This window comes from Neoarius graeffei, chromosome 14, assembly GCF_027579695.1.
Source record: "Neoarius graeffei isolate fNeoGra1 chromosome 14, fNeoGra1.pri, whole genome shotgun sequence".
Taxonomy (NCBI): Eukaryota; Metazoa; Chordata; class Actinopteri; order Siluriformes; family Ariidae; genus Neoarius; species Neoarius graeffei.
In genome coordinates this window covers 106,902-127,998 of record NC_083582.1, presented here as the reverse complement: position 1 = coordinate 127,998, position 21,097 = coordinate 106,902, and the positions used below count along the sequence as shown (strand labels likewise).

Genomic DNA, 21,097 nt, shown 5'->3' with positions numbered 1-21,097 from the left:
TAGAGTGTGAACTTATCAACTTTTCTGAGGTCTCTTCACCACAGTTGTGGCTTTTGTCATTTTGTCTGCAGAAGATACACAACATCCAAAAAAAGCAGACATTCCTCCTGTCAATAATACCATTCTACATGTTCATTTCATTTAGAAAGAGTTATTTATAATTTTTCAGATTTTCTTATTCCCCACCCCAACCCACCTCCTCTTTACAATCACTTTAAATCATCCAGTCCTGTGCAGGAAAACAGCAGGCAGTAGAGGAAAAGAAAAAAGGAACATAATGAAAAGGGGAGCATGCCTCAATTTTCCCCTGAGCCTCCCAGCACACATCTGCTGTGCTTTCTCTGGAACATGCACACTTAGGGGTATCACTGCCTTTCCTACAAGAGACTATTGCCTGCAGCTGGGTCCTATTCCAGTAACTGCTGGCATGTTCCCTAATCCTAATATTTGATCCTCTCCACCTCTCTCATTTCTCCCCAAAGCCTAGCACCAACATACCTCCTGGTGTTAGCCCTAGGTCAGGGAGACTCAGGGATCTGTCTCTCTCCTGCCTCTAGTGATGTCTCATTTCTGTGATGTTACCAAAAAAAAATTCAGTCTACCCTTATTTCCTTAGCTCCTCCATTTTCTCTGAGGCTTCCAGAATCCAAGGTAAAACTGCTTCCCATGTCAGAACATCTAGTCTCTGATCATGTCTCATTCCGGCAACTGCCAGTGTGATCTCTTCCTTTCTTATGTCCTTGCTCCCTCCCTCCCCTCTCCCAGAGGTTAGCACCAGTCATCCTCATCTGTCTCACTATAGGGTTCATGCAGCCCTTTCCTGGGCCCTCTGGGATGTGGAGGCTTGTGAGGTGCACTGTGAGGGGGTGCATGTCGCTGTGGCGAGGGTGAGGAGGAACGGTACCCGTTAGGCATGCGACGAGCACCAGGGGGGCGAGCAGTCCTAGGTGAATGAGGGTGTGGTGGTGGGTTATATGGGTGCGGGTTGCCCTGTCCTGGGTTCGGTTCATATGCGGGTGGTTCGCACTGTTCAAAATCATAAAAGTCATCGCCTGGTGCACTTTCAGATGAGCCTGGGCACCATCGGGCACGGCGGCCAGAGCCGTGATGCGGGGGTAGAGGTGGTTCAGGCACAGGCGGAGAGAAACGCCTCTGGGTTGGGGTAGATAGGCGGCTCTGTGGACCCGAAGATGGTGTACCAACTGGTTTACGGACAACAGGTGAGTAGGTGACATGCGGACGTGGGGTGGCGGGTGTCTGGGGCAGTTGGCGTCGACCTCGCCGAGGCGTGCTTGTTCCAGATGTTGAGGGCACGGGACTGCCGCTCACCGAACTACTGCCCTACATGAAAATGGGACAAGGCAAATAAAACAAAAAAGAACGACAAAATTTATCCACAAAACGAGAAAGAGAGAGAGAGGAAGAGAGAGGGAGAGAAAAGACAACAACACAACAACAGTAAGGATGGAAAAAGTACAGTTTGTGAAAAAGTAAAAGAATACACAGAGAAGCAGGACAGTGGTGTAGGCAAATGCAAAATGATGAAAAAAAAGAAGTGATGCAATGTTGAGAAGCAACATGTTACACAGAGGACAAAGACAAAAAAAGAGACCAAAACAGGAGAAAACAAATGAAGAGGAGTTGAATTCCATTGGAACGGTGAAATAGAACTAGAACCAGTCATCATGTCATCTTTTCTACAAGACAAGCTTTGTGAAGTTTATGATAAATGAACTTTTCACGTCCTAATTTCAGACTCTTCCTGTCTGCCATAATCCTACAGACCTCTACTACAAACATACACATGTTCCAGTGGACAGTGGGAAAAGAACATAGCACAGTGCAAAGGGAGCTTCAAAATCCATCAGTATCGATGGATTCACTGTGGAGCAAGGTAAGCATGTGATTTTCATGCAAGCCCACCTGTCGGTGAGTGAGGCACTCTCGGCCCTCACTGGGTGACCGGGACCAGCGGCGCTGCCGGTGTCCATAGTCTCCTCGCTCTCTCTCAGGTGTGTAACGCTCTTTCTCCACTGAGCTGTGATGGTGGTGGTGATGGTGGTGGTGGTGGTGGCGCCGCTCTTTGGCACGGCCACGTTCACGCTCTTTCTCTTTGGGTTGCATGTCACCCGACTGTGTGGTGGTACTCAAATCCGTGCCAAGACCTACAACATTACCATGGGACCATGGGGCACAAGTGGTTCAGCACTTAATAATGAAATAACTAATAAAGTAATAAAATTCAAATTTATGTGTATTGGAACATAGTTCTAGGCAGTGTTACAGATATGTGTATTTAGATTCACATCCATAATAAACACACTAGAAGTGACAGTGGGGAGGAAAAACTTGCTGCAATACAACAGTAAATAAAAATACTATTAACTTTAGGTCTTTAGAATATATATACAATGGCATGCAAAAGTTTGGCCACCCTTACTGAAAATGTCTGTTACTGTGAATAGTTAAGTGAGCAGAAGATGAACTGATCACCAAAAGACATAAAGGTAAAGATGACACATTTATTTTCAGTGTTTTCTGCAAGATTTGTGTATTATTTTTGTTCTGTACAATTGGAGAGTGAAAAAAGAAAAGAAACCCCATGCAAAAGTTTGGGCACCCCAATACATTTGAGTTTTCAGGTAACTTTTACCAAGGTTCCAGACCTTAATTAGCTTATTGAGCTGTGGCTTGTTCAAATTCTTCATTAGGGAAGGTCAGATGAGGCAGATTTCAAAGTTGTATAAATTCTCTGACTCCTAAAACTTGTCCCTAAAATCAACAGCCATGGGCTCCTCTAAGCAACTCCCTCGCATTCTGAAAAATAAAATAATTGATGCTCACAAAGCAGGAGAAGGCTACAAGAACGTAGCAAAGTGTTTTCAGGTAGCTGTTTCCTCAGATTGTAATGTTATTAAGAAATGGCAGTTAACAGAAACAGTGGAGATCAAGGTGAGGTCTGGAAGATGAAGAAAACTTTCTGAAAGAACTGCTCGTTGGATTGCTAGAAAGGCAAATAAAAACCCCTGCTTGACCTCAAAAGACCTTCAGAAAGATTTAGCAGACCCTGGAGTGGTGGTGCACTGTTCTACTATGCAGCAACACCTGAACAAATATGACTTTCATGGGAGAGTCATCAGAAGAAAACCTTTCCTGCATCCTAGCCACAAAATTCAGCATTTGAAGTTTGCAAATAAACATCTAAGCAAGCCTGATGCATTTTGAAAAACAAGTCCTGTGGACTGATGAAATCAAAATAGAACTTTTTGGCCACAATGCGCAAAGGTATGTTTGGAGAAAAAAGGGTGCCAAATTCCAGGAAAAGAACACCTCTCCGACTCTGAAGCATGGGTGTGGATCGATCATGCTTTGGGGTTGTGTTGCAGCCAGTGGCACAGGGCACATTTCACTGGTCGAGGGAAGCATGGATTCAAATAAATACCAGCAAACTCTGGAAGCAAACATCACACCATCTGTAAAAAAAAGTTGAAGTTAAAAAGAGGATGGGTCCTACAACAAGATGGTGATCCAAAACACACCTCAAAATCTACAATGGAATACCTCAAGAGGCACAAGCTGAAGGTTTTGCCCGGGCCCTCACAGTCCCCTGATCTAAACATCACTGAAAATCTGTGGATAGATCTCAAAAGAGCAGTGCATGCAAGACTGCCCAAGAAACTTGTAGAACTGGAAGCCTTTTGCAAGGACGAATGCGTGAAAATCCCCCAGGTAAGAACTGAAAGATTATTAGCCGGCTACAAAAAGTGTTTACAAGCTGTGATACTTGCCAAAGGGGGTGTTACTAAGTATTGACCATGTCAGGTGCCCAAACTTTTGCTTCAGGTCCTTTTCATTTTTTGGTATTTTATGCCTGTAAATCTCATCTCATTATCTCTAGGGTTAGGGTCGCAGACAAGCTGGAGCCTATCCCAGCTGACTACGGGCGAAAGGCGGGGTACACCCTGGACAAGTCGCCAGGTCATCACAAGGCTGACACATAGACACAGACAACCATTCACACTCACATTCACACCTACGCTCAATTTAGAGTCACCAGTTAACCTAACCTGCATGTCTTTGGGGGAAACCGGAGCACCCGGAGGAAACCCACGCGGACACGGGGAGAACATGCAAACTCCGCACAGAAAGGCCCTCGCCGGCCACGGGGCTCGAACCCGGACCTTCTTGCTGTGAGGCGACAGCGCTAACCACTACACCACCGTGCCGCCCTGCCTGTAAATGATGGAAATAAAAATGTAATCTTGTGGAAGATATTAAAGAAAATGTGCCATCTTTACCCTTATGCCTTTTGGTGATCAGTTCATCTTCTGCTCGCTTAACTATTCACAATAACAGACATTTTCAGTAAGGGTGCCCAAACTTTTGCATGCCACTGTGTGTGTGTCTGTGTGTTTATATATATATATATTAGGATATACAAATAAATAAATAGAATGAGCATTATTTTTTGGCTTGGTGATAATAACAATGAAACAGCAGTGGTAGTAGTAACAATAATAACAATAGTATTTCCAAACCAAAACTAATAACATAATTCTAATGACATAAAGGGAATAATATAGGTGCTGCATATGTGTAAGGAGTTTTTCCTCACAAGTGTCACTTCTGGTGTGTTAATTATATTAACAATACAGGATAAGCCCTTTGAAGCTTATAAATGAATAATGAATAAATGAATTCACTTTCTAATTTCAGGCTCATTAGTTTTTTAAACAATATTCCAGGCCATGCTTATTTCTGACCAGGTTTTCTAGCATTTTAACCACCCGCTGGTTAATTACTTTCATCCAAAACCCTCTCTTTTCATGTACATCAGCAGTGATGAGGGTCTGTGCTTTTTGCAAAGTCTTACTCTTTCGCAGTATGTAACGTTGAGCTCCATAGATTAACTTATATGCACAAAGCAGTGCTTGGAATGAGATGCACGTGATCAGTTCTGTCTGTCTTGCCTGTATGTTTGTGATCAGATCACATGAGATGGACGTTAATACAAAGTATGAATGAGACCTTAAAAACAAGCTGTAGAGATAAGTGTGCATAGATCCACTGATTAAACTCAAAGTACTGCATGAGTGGGAAAGGCTGGGCAAATGAGCACTTTTTCAATCCAGGAACATAGAATAATAACCTATGCATCTGAAGAACATCAGAAGCTACAATCACCGAGGACTTTATTAGGAACACCTGTTCACCAACTCATTCATGCAATTATCTAATCAGCCAATCATGTGGCAGAAATGCAATGCATAAAATCATGACTTTGACTGTGGCATGGTTGTTGGTGCAAGATGGACTGGTTCTGTTGAACTCCTGGGATTTTCACACACAACGGTCTCTAGAATTGTGTTCACCAATTCACCAGAATGGTTAAATAAAGACAAAACATCAGTTGAGCAGCAGTTATGAAGATGGAAACACCTTGATGATGAGAGAAGTCAACAGAGAATAGTCAGACTGGTTTGAGTGGACAGAAAGCCTACAGTGACTCAGATAACCACTCTGTAGAATTGTGGTGAGCAGAAAAGAATACCAGAAAGCACATGTCGAACTTTGAGACAGATGGGCTACAACAGCAGAAGACGACAGTGGGTTCGTCTTCTGTCAACCAAGAACAGAAAGCTGAGGCTGCAGTGGGCACAAGCTCACCAAAACTCAAAAGTTTAAAATTGGAAAAAATGTAGTCTGGTCTGATGAATCTTTATTTCAGAATTTCTCAATTTTCAGAATGTGGGTCAGAAACTGGTGCCAACAGCATAAATCAATGGATTTTTTTTTTTTTGCACACTCTGAGCATGTTACATTCAATCAATCATTGCCTGAATACCACAAGTATATTTGAGTATTGTTGCTGACCATGTGTATCCCTTCATGGCCATAAATTTACTCCTCTTCTAATGGTTACTACCAACATGATAATGTCACGAAGCAAGTCATCTCAAACTGGTTTCATGAACATTTCCTAGGACTAGACACTGGACTTGTTTGCACAATACCCACACCCCTACATTCCTGTTACTATAACTATGTTTTAAATATTTATTAATATTCATAAATATTTTTTATGCATGTTGGAAATTTTGCTACATCAGCCTAATATTCCACAGCATTTTATTGCACATACATCTGCATTTATCATCAAATATAGTCATACTGTTGCAGCGATCTATCTTTTAAACCCCTTATATCTTTCTGGTTTCTGTAAATTCTATTTTTATGTCATAGACAGTCCTAATAGGCATTTCACTGCATGTTACACTGTGTATGGTTGTGTGTGTGAGCAATAAACTTCGAATTTGACAATGAGTTCAATGTTCTTCAGTAGCCTTCCCAGTCACTGGATCTGAATCCTAAACACCTTTGGGTTGTCGTAGAACAGGTGATGCAGCATGAAAGTGCAGCTGAAAAATCTGCAGGTATTGCATGATGCAATCATGTCAACATGGACCAGAATATCAGAGGTTTACAACATCTTGTAGAATTCAAGCCAAAAAGAATTAAGGCTGTTTTGAGAAAGTGAGGGCCTACAAAGGGAGGCCCTGCCCAGTATTAGTATAATGCTCCTAATAAAGTGTTCAATGAGTGTATGCGACCAGGCTCTGTGTCCATATTGTGGGGCGCAAGGTCAATCCCACCCAAGATGATGCTCTTCAATTGGAAACCCTTATGACAAAGAACTCAAGCTCAACTCAAGATCAACACTGACTTTATTCAGAACTGTGACTCTAATCTATTCAGGCATTGCAGTCCATGTTTGAGGACACAAAAATTACACCATAAAAATTACCTCATAATCAAACTGTTCTAGACCTTCTGTGAATCCAATTTCATAAATATGCTCTGATCTCAATATCATCCACAAAACTTTTATTAACCTCTTAAATACCCCCTGCATTTGCAACATTTTTCATTGTCAAGAAACAAAAGATTGTGGCCTAGGTCCTATTATAGCCATTTAATAATTACCAACCCTCCACCCTTCATACCCAAAGCCATACAGCAGTTACATAATTTTTTCTTTAAGGCTCAAATTTTATAATACATAACATTTCATATGCATCCACAAGGATTACAAATGGAAAAGTGGCCACTGTGGGACACTACGAATCCCACAGTGGGATGCAACGAATATCTGTATGTTTGTAGCATATGGACTGACTAATGCAATGTGCTTTGCTCATTAATTAATGACATGCTGCACAACATGTTAGACAGATGGTGTATAAGTAATTTGCTTTTTCCCACCAACTAGCTGTCTCTCTCCTATCACATGAGAGCTACAGCTAACTAAATGGGGAGGGTGAAGGCTGGTACATGCTTGCTCTGAGATCGATGAAATCACCGCATCTTTTGAAACTGCTGCGCATGATGCTAAACAGGGCAGTCAAACACTTAGGGAAAAATGCTAAATGCCCTCTTCCTCATAATTATGGACTTGTCTCATGATGATCCCCAACATATTTTCTGGTCAATTCCTTTTACATTACTATTGAACTCTGACCCATGTCACAGCAATTTAATGGCTAAGGAATATATTCATCTTCACAGTCATCATCATAATCACCATGACTACAAATGCTGATTCTGACATCTTTATCATCCCTAAAACCCCCAACATTCCTGTCTGTCTGACCTGTGTCGGCATCAGTGTAGCGGCTGAGTGATCTCTCAGAGGCTCGGTGGCTGCGATCTCTGCGACGGTGTCCATGCCTTGGTCCTTCATCTTGCATGACTCGATCCATGGCATAATCATCAGCCCGTGGCATCCGCCCCAAACGGCCATGGCCAAGTGATGATGCTGACCGCTTCATAGGGCTGTTGTCTGTTATAGTCTGTGAAGACAGCAGGAAGGGAGATGACAGAGATGTTGAGATGATGTATGAGCAATGACCCAAGTGAAACTGAGGAGGGAGATGAACATTTATACTATCTGAACAGTATATTCTTTTATTTGTGTGCATGTGTATGTGCGCACATGTGTGCATACAAGACTGCCTATACTGCAGGTAGCTGTGTGTTTGATTAAAACACACATACAACGCACACACAGGCTAAGCAAATCATAGCAGCCCCACATCCATCATGCAACCTCCAGGATGTTCTAAGGGCAAAAAGATATGCAGCTGGATAAGGAGAACTCACAGCAGGAGAGAGGAAGGTCATGCCATGCATCCAGAATAGAAAATATCAAAAAGCCCTAAAAAGCCCATTCTACACCAGTACAACCTGACTGCCATGTGAGGTCTGCAATTAGACACACAAATTTGTGAATGTATCCAGCTGTAAAACACACCACGTTCCTCTGAGTCATAATAGGTCATAAATTCTAGTACACTACTTTCATAAAAAAAGTTCCTCAAGGAACCCCATCTTTGGATAAGTAATTGATAGAGCTCCCTAAATGGTAATGTCTCAGGAAACAAAATGAATGTGAATCAAAGTTAAATGCAACAAAAAACACAGTTATGTAAAATGAGTTTCTGTCCAAAAGGAACCTGCACCATTCAGACAAGTTCCAACAATGCTTTGTGTTTCTCACACCTCCTGCTGTCACCCCAGAGGAAGTGCTCTGAGGTTCCACCCAGAATCAAAAACACATGTTCTTATCCATCGATCTATCTATAATCCACCCATCTATCAAAAGTACACACCCCTGTTAAAATTTCAGGTTTTCATTGCCTTCAAGGTTATATAGCAACCAACAAAATTAAAGTGAAAGAGTTTTTTTTTTGTTGTTGTTGTTTTTGGGGGGGGATGACAACCTGGTTGCAAACATATGCACACCCATTAATACTTTCCTTTAAATACCTTTTGCTTGTAATACATGCACCTAGTCTTTTTCAGGAAGAGTCTTCCAACTTAGCATATTATGATCTGGCCATTTTATTCCATTCTTCCTTGCAACAATGCTCCAGTTCTATCAAATTGTGAGGGGATCTTTTGTGTTTCGCCCTCTTCAAGTCATTCCACAGGTTTTGGATAGGATTTATGTCTGGGCTCTCCATTCCAAAATGCTGAAGTTCTGAAGCCATTCCTTTGTTGACTTGCATTTGTGGTTTGGGTTGTTATTGTGCTGGAAATTAATATTTAGCTGTCTAACAAAGACCTGCAGCTTTTGTTCCAAAATAGATTGATATTTGGAGCCATTCATGATTCCCACTATTCTGACTTCAGCTCCAGTCCCAGCTACAGAGACACAGCCCTATAACATGATGCTCTCACCACCATGCTTCACTGTAGGTAGGGTGTTGTTTGGGTGAGAAGCGGACTTGTTTTCTGATTTGGTATAATGCTTTGCCTAATTTGTTTGACCTACGGTAAAGATTTCTCTTGAGTACTAACTAACCCTAGCTTTCTAAATGGTTTTACTTTGAATTTATTCTGAACGACAAAGCCATGTTATAGAGTAATACACAAAACGTTTAAAGATTTAAGCTGAGAGATGGAAGCTTTTTTACAAGGCATTGGCAATGTGAAATAAAATGTTCATGACAATATTGTGCACATTAATTGCACTACCTGTAGAGATGCAGCCACATAGCATGATGTGGGTGTCCTTTGGGTGACAAGCTATCTTGTTTTGCAGCAAAGATATATTTTATAATTATGCCCAAAATGTTCAACATTGGGGCGGCACAGTGGTGTAGTGGTTAGCGCTGTCGCCTCACAGCAAGAAGGTTCAGGTTCAAGCCCCGTGGCTGACGAGGGCCTTTCTGTGTGGAGTTTGCATGTTGTCCGTGTGGGTTTCCTCCGGGTGCTCCGGTTTCCCCCACAGTCCAAAGACATGCAGGTTAGGTTAACTGGTGACTCTAAATTGAGCGTAGGTGTGAATGTGAGTGTGAATGGTTGTCTGTGTCTATGTGTCAGCCCTGTGATGACCTGGCGACTTGTCCAGGGTGAACCCCGCCTTTCGCCTGTAGTCAGCTGGGATAGGCTCCAGCTCGCCTGCGACCCTGTAGAACAGGATAAAGCGGCTACAGATAATGAGATGAGATGAGATATTCAACATTGGTTTCATCAGTCCATAACACATTTTGGGGTCACATGGTTTGGGTGATTTAAGTGGGCTTGTATTTATTTGTGTGTGTGTGGGTATCTCCCATATTGCACAGCCAATTGCTTTAACACACAGAAAGCCCAGCTTCCCCTAAAATTTAATTAAGACCAACTATTCTACTCCCATGTATAAAGCAATGTAATGACAACCATGTCAGAACATATTTTCATGTTAAACTGAGAGCCCTTTTTCAATGTACCATATAACAATCAGCACACGCAAACACTAAAATATCATTAATAGCCCAAAAATGTGTTTTGAACTTGAATTCTTACTTGTGGAAGCTGATCCCTCTTGATTTCCAATATTTGTTGGCATAATGGGTGTAGTTAATTGTGAAGCATTCATGCCCCTTCCTCGGAATTTCATCCACTCACTTATCTGTCATCTTAAAGGACAGTGAAAAATGAACTTTCCAAGATGACTTCATGATGAGCCCATGGTTCACCAACATGTTCAATGCAGCATGCCCATTCTGGTGTATTATAGGATTTCTATGTGCACAGTGAGCATCTTCTTGTTTAGAGTTTTACAATAGCTGGCATTACATTACTGCCACCTTCTTGAACTCGTCTATTACTGTCTCGAGGGGAAAACAAAAGCAAAAACGAAGCTGATTTTACCTGTAATTCTATTTCAATTCAGTTTGTGTTGCATTGTTCATTATAGTTTTTATTTATTAATTTTTTAACTTTTATTTTTAATTCAGTTAAAGAAATTACTTTTTCATGGCTAGTTTTAGTCTTAGTTTTCATTAACTATAACTTTTAACCCTGTGACAGGTGTTTGACTGTGGGTTACCAATCAAATGTGCCCTTATTCCTCCTAACAAATGGGACAAGTTTTTAAACATTTCCTTAAAGGATCTCTTGAGTGGTAACTAACCCTAGTTTTCTAAATGGGTTTAAACTCCCTATTCTGAAAGTCAAAGACCCGTTATAGAATAATACACAAAATGCTGAAGGGTTTAAGCTGAGAGATACAACACCAGTTCCAAAAAAGTTGGGATGCTGTGTAAATATAAATAAAAACAGAATTGAAGATTTGCAACATTTCACTTTCAAAACTACAGCAATTGGTGTCCTCAGTTCCAAAAGATTTACAGAGTGTTGTTAAAAGTAAAGGTGATGGAACAATTTTTTTGAAACGTGTTGCTGATATTAAATTCAAAATGAGCATATATTTTTCAAAAAAACAAGATTTCACAGTTTCAACATTCGATATGTTGTCTTTGTGTGATTTTCATTGAAATATAGGATTTCCATGATTTGCACATCACCATATTCTGTTTTTATTTACATTTTACACAGCGTCCCAACTTTTTTGGATTTGGGGTTGTATAATCTTTATTACAATGCATTAGTAGTGAGAAATTAAATGTTAAGGATAATACTGTGCACATTAAATATTGTGGTTCACCATTTAAAGATTCTGACTGCAAAGCTGAATTCTGAGCAAAATGTTCCATCTGTGTTGCTGTTGGAGTTTCAAGATGTTTCACTGCTGCACACACACACACTGTGTAAATGTTTTGCAGAGATAAAAAAACGTCCCACATTTTATGATTCTGGAGATCACAGAAGAAAGCAAGCAACAATATCACGTGATCACCATGGGGCGTGTCTGAGCTACTTTTAACCAAAACAAGTCAGCGTGGGCAAACATGGCGGACCTGGCTCTCCCTCCAGCTAAAAGCCAGCGGAAAAGGAAAACTTGCCTAGTGAGTGCAACTGCAAGACAGAGCAAGGTTAGATGATGTGTCATTTTTGTGAACAGATAGCTAAATCATTCTAGCTAGCACTTAGCTAACTTAACCTGAGAATGCATGGGCTCGACTCCACGGTAGCAAGTATGGAGTTCTACACCTAATGTTTTGATCTTACAGAGGAAGAAACAAGAACACAAAAGCAGGAACAGAAAAAAGATATATACATCTTTTGTTTCATGGATCTATTCATGAATATCAACCACAAATTGTATCCTTGTGACTCAAAACTCTCCGAGGTCGATGCAGAGTCATGATGTTTTCCACGCATCGCCATCTTGGTGTGGCGCAGTTCCATATTTATGCTAATTAGTTAAAGCTCCTTGCATACAGCTGTTTCTGCAGGCCCATACTGTTTACCTCAAGAGGGAGAAAAACAGTCCCAAAATGGAGAAAAGCGACCCTCGGCACATCAAAATGATCACATCTCGCCCGCATGATATTGTTTTTGCTAGACAGGAAAATGCCATGCACAATAAAAAAACATTTGAAAATTTCAGATGACTTTGCAGTCAGTACCTTTAACTGATTATGAGTACATGCTGGATGGCCACAGACAGGCAAAGCTACAGAGAGACAGACCAGCAGACAGGCAGGCAGGCAGGCAGGCAGGCAGAAATATACAGGCTTGAACACACATCGCTGATATATGGAAAATGAAAGCAGAATTTGGAAACAAGTCTTTTTTTTTTTTTCAAAAAATCTGGCCCTTTGTTCCATTGTTAAGCAAAATGATTGCTGACTGACAGTCAGAGACAAATAGGAGGAACAGAGGAAGAGTTAGACAAATAGAATTAAAGAACATACACTGAGGTTATTCCCTCGATGCCTTCCTCTCCTCCTCGGCTGCTGCTAAAGCCAGCACACAGAGCCACATTGGCAGCACACAGATGGTATAACACACACACACACACACACACACACACACACACACACACACACACACACACACCACACACACACACACACACAAATGCAGACAGTCATCAGGACAAGGACAGAGAGATGCAGGATTAGAGTCAAGGGTTAACATTTAAGGATAAAGGGAAGAAGCAAAGAAAAGGGAGTGAAAGGGGCAGAGAGAGAGAGAGAGAGAGAGAGAGAGAGAGAGAGAGAGAGAGGAGTTGGAAACAGAAGCAGCTGTAAAAGGGAGAGACACTTACCACAGTAACACATACACACAAACCAAGGGCCAGAAGCAGTGTTAGAAACACCACGATCACATCAACACAATAAAACACAACAAGGTACAGAACAGAAAACAACGTTTACATTTAATTACTGTGGAGACAGTGAACATGACATCTACACTTACATACAAAACCTCTCACAAGTACCATGGAAATATCACAGAACACACACAGGTTTCTGCATACTGCATTGATATGCATGTTTTCTATACATTAAACTCATTAAACCAATTAATAAATCCTACTCTGTGTGTGTGTGTGTGTTGTGATATGTCCATGGTACTTCTGAGAGGTTTGGTATGGGTTAGGGTTAGGATACCTTTGGGGTACCACCTTCAAAAAAGTGTAATGTAACTGGAAGCTCTTTTTACTTTATTGCTTGTGTGTGAATGATGGATAAACATCAATGACAACAGCTTTCTGAATCTGTCTCATCTGAACAACATTATTCTAGTTTTGAATTTTATAGAAACACAAATTTATTTCATTATAATGCCCTTAGACATCCATTCTCTGTGAATTTGGAGTAAACAGGTTTTCTGTTCTTTTCTCATTGCAGGGAAACCAGATTAAAATCTTATCTATGGTAATCACACACACACACACACACACACACACACACACACACACACACACACACACACACAAATAAATAGAGTGGAGAGCTATTAGAGTGAAAAACACTGATCAACTTTCGGCAAAGGGCAGAATTAACTGGAAAATGTATTTTTTTTAAAAAGAAAGAAACTGAACACTGCTGAGTTACAAAATTTACTCGAAAAAATACAGGTTCCTCTGTGTGTGTGTGTGTGGGGGGGGTATACACTGTGCAATTGAACAAAATGACAGTCTCTGTGGAACATGGCATTAGTCACAATGGTGTTGAATGAAATTAAAGAGTTGTTCAAAGAGAGAAAAATATTTTATTTTTCTTTATCACTTTTATACCTTCAGATGAAATGCATTTTAATTTATTAATATTTCTCACTTAAAAAGTGTGGCAATGTATGTAACGATTTAAAATCCTAATATCTCGTATCACCTAGGTGAGGACAGATTCTAGTTTGAATCTGGTCCCACTCAAGATTCATTCATATCCAAAAATATGTTCAGTATCTGAATGAAATATATATTCTTAAATACATGTTGGCATACATTGATGTTTTCAGGATTTAGATGATTAAACTGTGAAGGACGGGGCCATACGGACAGTCTAAAGATACACTTGGAAGATGCTCTGGACACTTAGTTTTGCTACGATGGTTTAGGATGACAATCACCATGATAACTTTAGGACTGCAGATGTGATGAACAGTTTTACACTCAAGTCTCCATCAATGAACAGTTTATAACTTCAACAACACAGACTTCATGTTAAACTATAATGAATTTCCTGGTTACACAGTTGTACTTTGCGACTCTATAGGACACAGTTATAGAAGTGAGTTATTTATAATCACACTATCTGTTATCACCCAGATGAGGATGGGTTCCCTTTAGAGTCTGGTTCCTTTTCAAGATTTCTTCCTCATGTTGTCTGAGGGAGTTTTTCCTCATCACCGTCACCTCAGGCTTTTAAATGTTTAAAATCTTTATTTTTCTGTAAAGCTGCTTTGCAATAACATCTATTGTTAAAATTGTCATGGAAATAAATTGGCTTGACTTAAAATGGATATTTAGTTTAACAAAATGAGTCATATCAGTTTTATTGCTGTTAGTTTTATATAAACATAAAATTCTCTCTTTTTTCTATGCATTTCTAAAGATTTAAGGTTTTGGTCCAATATTATTGGATTACTTATGAAAAAGTCTCTAAAAATACAGAAATTGAAAACAATTTATAGGAATTTCATCTTATGTTATTATGCTGCAGTAGCACAGTCTCATTGCACCATGGTGTTCTTATGTGCACTTCTTATTTCAGAGAAAGTCTTATTATTATTCGACAGTGAATTCTCATTTTCAAATGTGAAAGATGAAAAGGAGGAAGGTAATGCGATGGTGGAAAAGAAAGACAAAAGGAACATTGATGAGAGACAGGCAAAAGCGAGAGGCTGACTTGACAAAGTGCTCACTTGGTTGTCTGCTGGGAGTCGAGGCATGGAAGCAGCCCTGCTGTGGCCTTCCATTGGCAGGAAGGGCTCCGTGTCCGAGAACCCGTCCCGCCCCATCTCTCTCATCTCTACCGTCTGTGGAAAACAGAGTGAGAGAGCACGCGTGACCCCCGCAGACAGAACGACAGCTTTCTGAGGAGATGTGTGATGGAACAGTCCTGCCTCAACCGCATCTTTATGCCTCAGTGCTCATTGTAAATGGCCTTCTAAATGTTTACCATAAGGAACACCTGTAAATCAGCGCATTCATGCAGTTACCCCAATCAGCCAATTATGCCACAGCAGCAGCACAATGCGTAAAAGCATACATATATGGGGCAAGAAGTGGTCTGAAGTTTGCTGTGAACTCAAACTGAAGATCTTACTTGTATCTGCATGATTTCTTGCATTGTGCTGCTGCCCCATGATTGGATGATTAAATAACTGCAGGACTGTTCAGGTGAACAAGTGTTCCTAATGCTTATGAATATACACTGTCAGGTCCATAAGTATTTGGATAGTGACAGTTTTCATACTTTTACCTCTGTACACCACCTCAATGGATTTGAAATGAAGACATCAAGATTCAACTGAAGCATAAACTTTCAGTTTTAATTCAAAGGGTTTAACTAAAACATTGCATTAACCATTTAGGAATTATAGCCATTTTTTACATAGTCCCACTATTTTCACAGGCTCAAAAGTAATTGGACAAATTAACAATTATAAATATAACCATAATTTTTAATACTTGGATGCAAATAATAACTGCCTGAAGTCTGGACTCCATGAACATCACCAAGTGCTGAATTTCCTCCTTGGAGATGCTTTGCCAGGCCTTTACTGCAGCTGCCTTCACTTGCTGCTTGTTTGTGGGTCTTTCTGCTGTGACGATGACAGAACCACAGCCCTGCCATGTACCTCAGCAAGCACTCCTCACCAGACTGCTGTGGTGGTGCTGAATGGACAGCTCCTCAACACCTCTGGAGTGCCACTTCTGCATCACTGCTTGAGGAAAGCAGTAGCCACATAGCACAGGGGCAGGGCTGCTGAACTCAGCACAGCTGGAGCTGCATGAGAGGCATATTAATCTACCACTCAAGAGGTGTCGGGGGAGTATAAAAGGGACTAGGGTCATAGTACTATGCTGCTCAGACTGACTTCCCATTTCAGCATGTTAACAGACTTTAGCAGAGATAAGCTACTCCCCTCACCACCCCTTGATGTCTCATGGGAAGTCTTTGTACTGAGACCTCACCTCTCTCCACCTCCACACTGCCTTTCAACCCACACCACTGAAGACCTGCACTTATCTTCACTGCAATTCCCCTCCTATGTCACTTGTTTTCTTTCTTTTTTTTCAAATAAAAGAGAACCTTTCCATTCACCTTATCACTGTTTCCATGTTGGTGTCTGGTCCCACTACTAAAGGTTGCTACACTGTTGGAGCATGAGGGCATCAGACAATGACACCAGTCCCTTCTCACTGCCCATGGTTCCCATCATGAGGCACCTCTTGGAATTCAGTGTCCAGCAGGGCCAATTCTCCCAGGAGCTGGCCCAAGGCCTCCACATGGCAACACAGGAGCTTCTGGCACTCCAACAGACTGCAGTTGTGCTGCTGTCCCCTTCTCTGACCCAGCCTGGGATGCCCAGCACCTACTAACCAAGCTCATTGGAGACAATGACATAGAAGCATTCTTGAGAACCTTTGAAAGGATAGCCACCAGAGAGGTTGGCCCTGAAGGGACTGGTTGAACATCCTCACCGTGGAGGCCCAATAGGCTAACTACTCTCTTTAGTAGATGAACCAGAGGATTACCTCACACTGAAAGAAGAGATCCTAGCCTGCCGCAGGCTGTCCCCCATAAGAGCCACCTCCGAATTCCACAACTGGTTGTACCATTCCATCCAGGAGCCATGAAGATAAATAAACATGCTCCTGTACATTGCCCTGAGGTGGTTCCAGCTCACAGCTGCTGAGGTCATTGAGAGGATCACAATTGACTGCATTTTTCAAGCCCTCACCAGTGAAGAAAGAAAAGCTATGGGAATGATGGCTGCTCAGACTTCCCAAAACATGGTGGTGGCCCTGGAGTGCCCAGTACCAGAGGATATCCCCCTACAAACTGGCCCCAGCTCCCATGACCCCACTGTCCATCATCGGGATTCCATTTGAGCGAATGAGCATGGATCTCATAGGGCTGCTCCCAAAGTCTGTCCATGGCCATGAATGCATTTCTGGTGATTGTAGCTATACCATCCATTATCCTGAGGCCATTCCCCTCTGCAAGGCAACATCCAGGAACAGGGAGCTCATGCTGCTATTCAGCCAGCTGGGAATCCCAACAGACCTGCTCACTGAACAGGGTACCCCTTTCATTTCAAAGCTGATGGTGGACATCTGTTAGCTGCTGCAAGTGTAACATTTCTGGACCTTCATGTAGCACCCCCAGAATGACAAACTCATTGAGTGTTTCAACCAAACCCTCAAGAGGCTGCTGCAATGAGTCATCAATGAGGAAGGCCATAACTGGGGCCTACTTTTCCCATATATATTATTCACTGTTCAGGAGACTCCTCAATCATTGATGGGATTCACTCCATTTGAGCTCCTATTCAGCAGAAGAGGATTGAAGAGTTCACCAGTCACTGGTCCAGACCTGTTGTTTTCATCCTTGCACTTATCTCCACTGCAGTTACCCTCCCATGCCACTTTTGTTTCTAAATAAAAGAGCACCTTTCCGTTCAGCTTACCACTGCCTCTGTGTCCCACCATTAGGAGTTCATTACACTGCCTTCAGTTTTGTCTTCAGTAAGTGAAAAGCATGCTCAACCGAGTTGACTGACTCGGTCATTTAAGAACATTCCATTTCATTGCCTTAAGAAGCTCTTGGGTTGCTTTTGTGGCATGTTTTGGGTCATTGTCCATCTGTACTGTGAAGTGCCATCCAATCTCTTTTGCAACATTTTAATTAATCTTCAGAAACTATTGTTCTAGATCCTTCCGAATTCATCCTGCTTCTTCTGTCAGCAGTCAAACCCTCAGTAAACACTAGTGACCTACTTCCATTGGCAGCCATACATACCCATATCCAACATTTTTGACAGCTGATGTTGTAAGCTTTGGATCATGGGCCCTTCCTTTCCTTCTCCATGCATTTCTTTTCCCATCTTTCTGGTACAAGTTAATCTTAGTTTCATCTGTTGAAAGAATCTTGTTCCAGAACTGGACAGGCTTTCTAGCAAAGTCCAATCTGACCTTTCTTTTCTTGAGTGTTAACAGTGGTTTGCATTTTGAGCTAAACCCCATGTATTTTTATTCATGAAGGTGCCTCTTGATAGTTGACTTTGACAGTGATGAGCCTACCTCCTTGAGAGTGTTTTTGACTTGTCCAGATGTTGTGAAAGGGGTTTTTTTCTTCACCAAGGAAAGAATTCTATGATCATCCACCTTAGTTGTCTTCCATGGTCTTCTGGGCCTTTTGGTGTTGCTGAGCCTGCCAGTACAATCCTTCTTTTTAAGAATGTACCAAATTGTTGCTTTGGCCATGCCTAAAGATTCTGCTTTCTCTCTGAGAGGTCTGGGGGGGGGGGTGTGTCAGCCTAATGATGGCTTCTTTAACTTGCATTGACACCTCTTTGGACCACATATCGATAGTTCCCATGAACAGCTGCCAAATGCAAATTCAACACTTGAAATCAACTCCAGATCTTTTATCACCTCAAATTGAAATAATGAGGAAACAGACCATAACTGGTCATGAAACTGCTCATCAGTCAATTGTCCAATTACTTTTGAGTGTGTGAAAATGGAGGGACTATGTAAAAATGCCTATAATTCCTAAATGGTTAATGGGATATTTTTGCTAAGCCCCTTGAATTAAAGCTGAAATTCTACACTTCAATCTTCACTTCAAAAAAGCCAATAAGCTTACTGTAAGGAGCAAAACTCATACATATTGTTGGTAATTCTGTGGCCCCATGCATGAACCTGATAACCCACATATTTTTATCTGTATTTTTCTTAGCTGTTTAAAATTTTCACCAGTGCAATTTTCAGACTAACTGGAGACATGTTAATGAAACCCTTACAAACCTCAAATCTATGTCTGGTTGACTGATATCAAATGTACGGATTATTATATTCAGATTCAATTTTCTCATTTTTAAAAATATGTGGGTTATCAGGTTCATGCATGGGGCCACAGAATTGTACTTTTTTGTAATTGTACTTCTTGGTAAAAATTCTGAAAGCATGTCATAAAGCGAGCAGTGCTGGACAGGACTGTATTAATGCTTGACCATTTGGAAGACCAGAGAGGTTCAAACATCCCACTGAGACAGAAATGGATGAGCACATAAGATGAAATGAGTTTTTACTATCGGACAGAGAAACTGGAAGTAAAACAGAAGAACCACTGAATGTGTGCGAGTTGTAAAGAGCAGCCTAGATCACATAATTGCCCAAATCTCGAATTGGAAAATATGGGAAAATGGCAGGATGCTATAAAATCCTGCAGCTAGATTAATCCTGCAGAGTAGATTAATAAATTCCAGTAGAATAAAAAAAATCCTCTTACTCCTAAAAATATATCCATAAGATTATACACTCACTCATGTAAGACACAAAATCTCTGCATGCATCTTCATAAGGATGCACTAAAAGAACACAAGAACATGTTTGTCTGTATGGCAAGGTGTTTGAACGTGAAGTATTTCTGAAGCCTATAAAAGAGCAGATAAAAGGTCTCTTCATTGTGTCGAGTACAGTGGTGCTTGAAAGTTTGTGAACCCTTTAGAATTTTCTATATTTCTGCGTAAATATGACCCAAAACATAATCAGATTTTCACACAAGTCCTAAAAGTAGATAAAGAGAACCCAGTTAAACAAATGAGACAAAAATATTATACTTGGTCATTTATTTATTGAGGAAAATGATCCAATATTACATATCTGTGAGTGGCAAAAGTATGTGAACCTCTAGGATTAGCAGTTCATTTAAAGGTGAAATTAGAGTCAGGTGTTTTCAATCAATGGGATGACAATCAGGTGTGAGTGGGCACCCTGTTTTATTTAAAGAACAGGGATCTATCAAAGTCTGATCTTCACAACACATGTTTGTGGAAGTATATCATGGCACAAAAAAGGAGATTTCTGAGGACCTCAAAAAAAGCGTTGTTGATGCTCCTCAGGCTGGAAAAGGTTACAAAACCATCTCGAAAGAATTTGGACTCCACCAATCCACAGTCAGACAGACTGTGTACAAATGGAGGAAATTCAAGACCATTGTTACCCTCCCCGGGAGTGGTCGACCAACAAAGATCACTCCAAGAGCAAGGCGTGTAATAGTCGGCGAGGTCACAAAGGACCCCAGGGTAACTTCTAACTAACTGAAGGCCTCTCTCACATTGGCTAATGTTAATGTTCATGAGTCCACCATCAGGAGAACACTGAACAACAATGGTGTGCATGGCAGGGTTGCAAGGAGAAAGCCACTGCTCTCCAAAAAGAACATTGCTGCTCATCTGCAGTTTGCTAAAGATCACGTGGACAAGCCAGAAGGCTACTGGAAAAATGTTTTGTGGATGGATGAGACCAAAATAGAACTTTTTGGTTTAATTGAGAAGCATTATGTTTGGAGAAAAGAAAACACTGCATTCCAGCATAAGAACCTTATCCCATCTGTGAAACATGGTGGTGGTAGTATCATGGTTTGGGCCTGTTTTGCTGCATCTGGGCCAGGACGGCTTGCCATCATTGATGGAACAATGAATTCTGGATTATATCAGCGAATTCTAAAGGAAAATGTCAGGACATCTGTCCATGAACTGAATCTCAAGAGAAGGTGGGTCATGCAGCAAGACAACAACCCAAAGCACACAAGTCGTTCTACCAAAGAATGGTTAAAGAAGAATAAAGTTAATGTTTTGGAATGGCCAAGGCAAAGTCCTGACCTTAATCCAATCGAAA

The 21,097-nt window shown here is 41.2% G+C and overlaps 1 protein-coding gene across 1 annotated transcript in view; it reads right to left on the bottom strand.

Moving 5' to 3' along the window:
• Nucleotides 1–262: 262 nt before the first annotated feature.
• LOC132898637 (voltage-dependent P/Q-type calcium channel subunit alpha-1A-like) overlaps nt 263–21,097 on the bottom strand; it is a gene marked incomplete at its 5' end in the record, with an annotated part of 103,802 nt that continues 82,967 nt past the window's right edge. The window contains 4 exons of the mRNA XM_060940359.1: nt 263–1,341; nt 1,924–2,165; nt 7,652–7,850; nt 15,106–15,219. Coding sequence (XP_060796342.1) covers nt 769–1,341; nt 1,924–2,165; nt 7,652–7,850; nt 15,106–15,219 — 1,128 coding nt within the window. The remainder of the gene's footprint in view (nt 1,342–1,923; nt 2,166–7,651; nt 7,851–15,105; nt 15,220–21,097) is intronic.